Here is a 6343-nt window from a genome sequence, read left to right as displayed (position 1 = left end):
GAGCAGCTCTAGGATTGGGCTGTTTGAAGTTTCCTGGGCAAGGCGTGGGCAGCAGGATTCAGCCCAGCTTTGGTTCCAGCAGAATTGGGATTTTTGCCGCTCGGGTTTCGTCCGTGAGACTGAATAATTCAGATCCCTGGAGGAAATGTGTTAATTGAGGCAGAGAGCTGGGAAGGGCTGGGGAGAGGAGAGCAATTATGGCATCAAACGAGGAGCAGCCCAGGGATCCTCTGGAATTACTGAACAGCAGGGAAAGGGCAGGAATTCATCACACTGGGAATGAACTGGGCAAACTGGGAACCCCCAGAGCAGAAATGGGGATCACTCTGGAATGTTTCCCTGCAGGGATTGGAAAATTTGGATCCCTGAAGCAAAAAAAAAAAAAAAAATTAAAAAATGAGAATGTTGTTCCAAGATCTCCCCAGGATCAGCAGTGATCCACTTGGATTATTGAGAGAAAATCCAGTTTTCCAATGGATTTATTGGGTGTGGCCACTGCAGGCCTCCAATATTGGAGGAGAGGATGGAAAATTCCTTTAAATGTTGATAAAATCCAGGCGTTTTTAGGACTGGGAGGAAACCACTGCCCAGCATCCCCTGCTTCCCATGAGGGGATTGGGGCTGCTCCCAAAACCTTTCACTTGTGTCCATGTTTCCTAAAATCCTGCTATTATGGGTAATTAAAATCTCCTAATTAAATTAAGCTCCATCTGGCTGAGCCCAGCGAGCCAAGGAGGGCATTAATTAAAGATCCCAATGTTTGCTGTGACCCAGGGCTGGGATCAGCTAAGGGCTGGAGCATCCCGAAATCTGAAAAATCCAGGAATGGCTCTGCTTCCTCACTGGGAAAAAAACAATTGGAGCTGATTTTGAGCATTTTTCAGCTTTTGGGAGTTAGTGGGAATGGGAATGTGGAAATTCCAGTCACAGCAGAATCCCAGGATTCTCACTGCCTCATTTATCCATCATTCCCTGGGCAGGATCCGTGCAGGAATCTCCTGGATTTGCTGCTGGAATTGTATTTTCCTGAACAAGACACAACATTCCCGTGCCTGGAATTCGGGATTCCCTCCCAGTTTGGGCTGCTCTCCCACCACGGGTGGGATTTTCCTTCCTGGGGGAAATTCCCTGGATGAAAGTGGTGGTTTTTGGAAGCAAATCCATCGGAAAAGCTGGGAATACAGGAAAATTCCCTCCTCCCTGTCTTTTTTCCCTCCTGCATTCCCAGATTGTCACACCCACCACCCTTCCACGGGCCTGGGAAGGGCAGCAGCTCCCAAATCCATCCCGGAATGGGATGAGGATCCTCAATCCCACCCTTTTTGTGCCTCATTCCCCTCGAATTCCCGCCGGGAGCCAGGAGGATGCAGCAGCCTGGAGCACAGAGAAAACCCTGAATTATTGAAGTGTTCCCACTGCAGGCAGGTGTGGACTGGAGCTGGGAATTCTCTGCTCAGGACTTGGGCTCTGCAGGGATTCCAGCAGCAGTTCCATGAGTTTTCCACTCCTGTCCTTCACAGCTTTCCCTGGTTTTTTCCCCAGATCTGAATTTTTGCTTTTTCCCTCCTCCCAAACTTCCGCCGTGTCTCCTGGCTGTGGTCTCAGCATCCCCAGGGGATCTGAGCTCCTCCTGCATCCCTCGGGAAAAGCCCCTGGAGCTGGGAATGAGCCTCGGCAAGCTCGGCAGGAGCCACGGGCAGCATCCTGCGGGAATGCAGCCAGCCGGGAGCTCTGGAATTCCTCAGCAGCAGGAATTCCTTCTTCCCTTCCTTCCCGCCGGGAGCTGCGGCAGAGCAGCGCCTCGGGAGGAATCCCGAGGGAGCAAATCCCCAGATTCCCTCCCTGGCTTGGCTGCTCATCCCTTCAGCTCCTCATTCCCCAAAAAAACCACCCCGGGGTGCTGGGACAGGGTTTGGGATGAGATTTCAGGGATTTTCCTCACCTGCAGCGCAGGGATTTAGGGGGAAGGAATCCCAGTGCTGCTGGGAACGCAGGAAAACTGGGAATGCTGAGCGCTGGTGTTTGTGGAAAAACAGCAGGAGGGAAAGGCTGGATTTGGGATTATCCAGGATCATTCCTGAATCGAACACAGGCTGCCTGTGTGGAGTAACAAACACTGGGAATTCCAGGAATAGCTCCCAGGAACGGGGCGAGCCGAGGCCAGCAGGTTAGGGATGTGGGGATTTTCCTGCAGGGTTTTGGGATGTGGGGATTTACCTGCAGGGATTTGGGATGTGGGACTTTTCCTGCAGGGATTTGGGATGTGGGGATCTTTTCCTTCAGCTATTTGGGGATCTTTTCCTTCAGCTATTTGGGGATTTTTCCTTCAGTGATTTGGGGATTTTTTCCTTTGGCTATTTGGGGGTTTTTCCTTCGGCGATCTGGGGATTTGTCCTTAGTGATTTGGGGATTTTTCCTTCGGCGATTTGGGGATTTCTCCCTCAGTGTCGCTGCTCCCGCCGCTCCCCCTTCCCTCCCTCCGTGCCTCCCGCTCGGGCCGTGCCTCCTGGAGCAGGAATCCTCTCCTCCAGGCTGGAATAATGGCCCATCCTGGTCTCCTTAGAAACCGCGGCTGCCACATCCCTGACAGCCGCGCATCCTTCGGCTGCTCCGCCGCTCCCGGGGCTTCTCCCGGCGGCGATTCTCCGGAATGTCTCCAAATGAGCGACTCCTGCTCTCTCTGTGTCACCGCAAAGGGAATTTTTTTGCGGCTCCTTCCTCGGAGCGAAACCAAATCCTCAGGGAATATTTTCAATTCCCCACATTCCCTCCTCCCTCCCCTTCCCAACCCAAACGTCGCTCCCGTTGTTTCCTGGAAAAGCCAAATTTCCCATTTCAAACTTTCGGGGCTCTGTGAGGAAAAGTCTCCTCGTGGATTATGGATCAAAACCCGTGGATTTTGGAAGCAGCTCCTGGCTGGATGGGGGAGATCATCCTGGAACTGCCAGCAGCCGGCAGAGCGGCGGAAAAAGGATTTATTTTGGGAATGAGGAAGCACAGACCTGCTCCGGGGGCAATACCTGTGCTGTGAGGGAGGAAGGGAATTTTTGGAGTTGGCCTGGTGCTCTGGATTCGCGGGGTTTGTGGGGAAAAGGAAAGGAAATGGCTTTTTTTGGTCTTTTCTGGAGGAGGGAATGTGCCAAGGGAAGTGGGAGACAGGAGTTTGGATGTCTGGGAAGGAGAGGAGGTTGGGAATGCCCCAAAAATAGGAGCCTGAGATGTGGATATCCGGGAAGGGGAGGAGGTTGGGAATACCCAGCAGTGGGGAATGTCCACCCAGGGGGGAAACGGGTTTGGATTGCTGGGAAAGGGAGGAAATGGGGAATACACGAGTGGGGAACACCCAGCTGGGAGCCCCAGAGCTGCTCCCTCCAGAAACTGGGAATGGGGTGCAGAGTTTGGCTCTGGATCAGGACAATCCCTCATTCCCAACCCCACAGGTTCGTTTTCCTTCTCCCTGCAAACATTTCCAGGAAAAACTCCAGCCCTGCCTCGGTGCCACTGTGAGCTCTTTATTCCCTCCCCGGGCAGGGTCAGGGGAGATCCTTTTCCTTCCCGGTAAATTCAGTCCTGAGCTTCCCCTTCCCACAGCTCTGCTCCGGAACTGGGAGCTGGGATCAGGCAGGGATCCGGGTATTGATCCCGGTATTGATCAGCGCCCAGGGGAGCCCTGTGGATCCCTGGCCATGTCGGCACACCGGGATTGCTCCGCCGGGAATGCAGCTCCGAGTCCCTGAACCCCCCGTGCCCATCCCGGGAGCCTTTGGGATGGCAGAACTCCTCCCCAGCTCCCGCAGAGCCGGGATTTGGGGGAGCTCAGGGGTGCCCAGGACAGGTGGCACCATCAGGGGACTTTCCCCTCGCCATTCCCGAGCTCTTCCCATATTCCAGGTGTTGTGACCCTTCCTCTTCACCCGGAGTCACCAACCCTAAATCCAGACAAAACCCCAAATCCAGGCAAATCCATTATTGCACTGAAGCTCTCGAGTCCCAGCCATGACTTTCTGTCCCATTTCCTCACCCCAAATCCAACCCTCTCTCCACATCCCACTCCCTCCAGCCCCCGCCGCCCCTCTTCCCACCGCAGCTTTCGGGGAAAACGGGAAAAACGGGAATTCCTCCTCCTCCTTCCCCTGCTCCAACCCCACCCCATCCCTCCCCCCGGCTCCCCGGGAGTCACGGCGCTCATCCCGACGGGAACTCGGGGCGGCGGCGGTGCGAGTTGTAGTCGGGGCACACCTTCTGCGCCAGGCGGTAGTCGGGGCTGTAGAAGGTGATGTACACGCACACGGCGCGGAAGGGCCGCGAGCAGAGCCAGGCGGCTCGGCTCTGCGTTTGCTCCTGCGAGCAGGTCCTGGCAGGGTCGTGAGTGCACAGCGAGGTTTTCCTGGCCCTCGCCACCTGCTCCGACTCCACGCGGCAGTTGAACACCTTGGACTCCTTGGCCTCCATGAAGATCTGCTGCTCCAGGTCGAACTGCACGGCCTTGCCGGGAGGCACGAGGCTCACCGAGATGTTGCCGCGGCCCGTGGAGTTGTGCTGGAAGAAGACGCTGACGCTGCCGTTGCCGTGATCCACCACCTTGCCCGTGATCAGCAGGTTCAGCTTCACCGTCTTGATGTTGGAGTAGAAATCTCCCCAGCCGAAAAGCTTCTGGAAGCCGCCCGAGGCCGGCCCGAGGTCCCGCGGCGCCCGGGGGCTCAGGGCGAGCCCGGCCGGTGTCCCCAGGGTGTCCCCAAAGCCCGGCAGGGTCCGGTTCTGCGGCGGGACCGAGCTCGGGAGGGGCTTTGGGGACAGCAGCTCCCGCAGCTTCGCTCCCGGGGCTCTGCCCTGCCGCCGGGGTTCGCCGCGATCCGCGCCGGGCTCGGGTCCCTCCGGAGCGCAGAGCGCCTGCAGGGGATGGAGCAGCTGAGGGGCTGCTGGACCCCCGAGCTGCCGGCCCTGCTGGACCCCCGAGCTGCCGGCCCTGCTGGACCCCCGAGCTGCCGGCCCTGCTGGACCCCCGAGCTGCCGGCCCTGCTGGACCCCCGAGCTGCCGGCCCTGCTCGCCCTCCCCACCTTCGCTTCCCTCGTTTCCCCTCATCCCCTGCTCTGTTCCCCTCCGGCAGCTTTCCCAGCTCCGCGGATGGGCTCGGGGACGGTTCCGTGCTGCCCTGAGCACAGCGCCTGCACTCGGGGCATCCCCGAGGGGACAATGCCACCCTGTGCCCCTCAGCCCACCCCCGGCTCCCGCCGGGCTTGGGGACAGGACGGGGCAGGGGACAGCGAGGCACCGGGAGGTACCGGGGAGCCAAGGAAGCACCGGGGAGAGAAGCAAGGACCGGGGAGGACAGGAGGCACCGGGAAGCGAAGCACAGGGGAGAGAAGGAAGCACCGGGAACCGGGAAGAGAAGGAAGCCCCGGGAAGAGAAGGAAGCCCCGGGAAGCACCGGGAAGGGAAGGAGGCACCGGGAAGAGCAGGAAGCCCCGGGAAGCGCAGCCCGCAGCCCGCAGCCGGCCTGTCCCCTGTCCGCCCCAGCCCTGGAGGTCCCCAGCGTCCCCCGGCTCTGTCCCCGGGCAGCCGCGCGGGGCTGGCGATGGAGGGATTTTGGGGCTGATCGGAGCTTTCCCCTCGGCAGCCCTGCCCGCTCCCCGCGGCAAACGACAGAAGTTTTGGGGCGCGTTTGTTGCCGGGGATGGCCGGGTGGGTTCGGGGATCGCTGCCGGCTGCCACCCGCCCCGTGCTGTCCCCTTGGCGGTGCCACCCCCGCAGCCCCCTGCCCGCCCCGCTCACCAGCAGCGCGATGCTGCCCGGCAGGAGGAGGAGGACGCAGCTCCGAGGAAAATGCATTTTCCAGCCGGCGCCGCCGCCTTCTCCGCGGCTCCGGTCTGGGGAGGGTTGCGCTGGGATTTTCCGCCTTTTTCCTTCTTTCCCTCCCTTCTCCTCCGGCGTCAGCGAGGGGAAGGGGGGCTCCCCCTGCCCAGCGGCTCCCTGCGGCCCCCCCGGCCCATGGTGGCCCCGGCAGCTCCCTTCCCGCGGGGCCGCTCGGGGCGAGGCGAGGCGGCTTCACCTGCGGCCGCTGCTGCCCGCGCGTCCCGGCCCTGTCCCCTCCCCTGTCCCCGTCCCTGTCCCCTCCCCTGTACCCCTGCCCGCCCCCGCGGCCGCCCCTCTGCTCCCCCGCCCGCCGCTCGCAGGAGTCTCGGGGAAACTCCGCTCCATCCTTTCCCGCTCCATCCCCGGTCTACCTCCGCTCCGTCCCTGTTCCATCCCAGCCCCATCCCAGTTCCATTCCAGCTCCATCCCAGTTCCATCCCTGTTCCATCCCAGCTCCATCCCAGTTCCATCCCAGTTCCATCCCCGCTC

At 60.1% G+C, this 6343-nt stretch overlaps 1 protein-coding gene across 1 annotated transcript; it reads right to left on the bottom strand.

The window, feature by feature from the left end:
* Positions 1–2786: 2786 nt before the first annotated feature.
* Positions 2787–6087, bottom strand: NXPH3 (neurexophilin 3). Its single transcript, XM_085083511.1, has 2 exons — positions 5774–6087; positions 2787–4890 (listed from the first exon to the last, which is right to left on the bottom strand). Exons 1-2 carry the CDS (start codon positions 5828–5830, stop codon positions 4186–4188), a joined length of 762 nt encoding a protein of 253 aa, XP_084939637.1. The 5' UTR covers positions 5831–6087; the 3' UTR covers positions 2787–4185.
* Positions 6088–6343: the final 256 nt, after the last annotated feature.

This window comes from Lichenostomus cassidix, chromosome 27 (assembly GCF_008360975.1).
Source record: "Lichenostomus cassidix isolate B80296 chromosome 27, HeHo_3.0, whole genome shotgun sequence".
Lineage (NCBI taxonomy): Eukaryota > Metazoa > Chordata > Aves > Passeriformes > Meliphagidae > Lichenostomus > Lichenostomus cassidix.
This window is presented reverse-complemented; position numbering and strand designations above follow the sequence as displayed.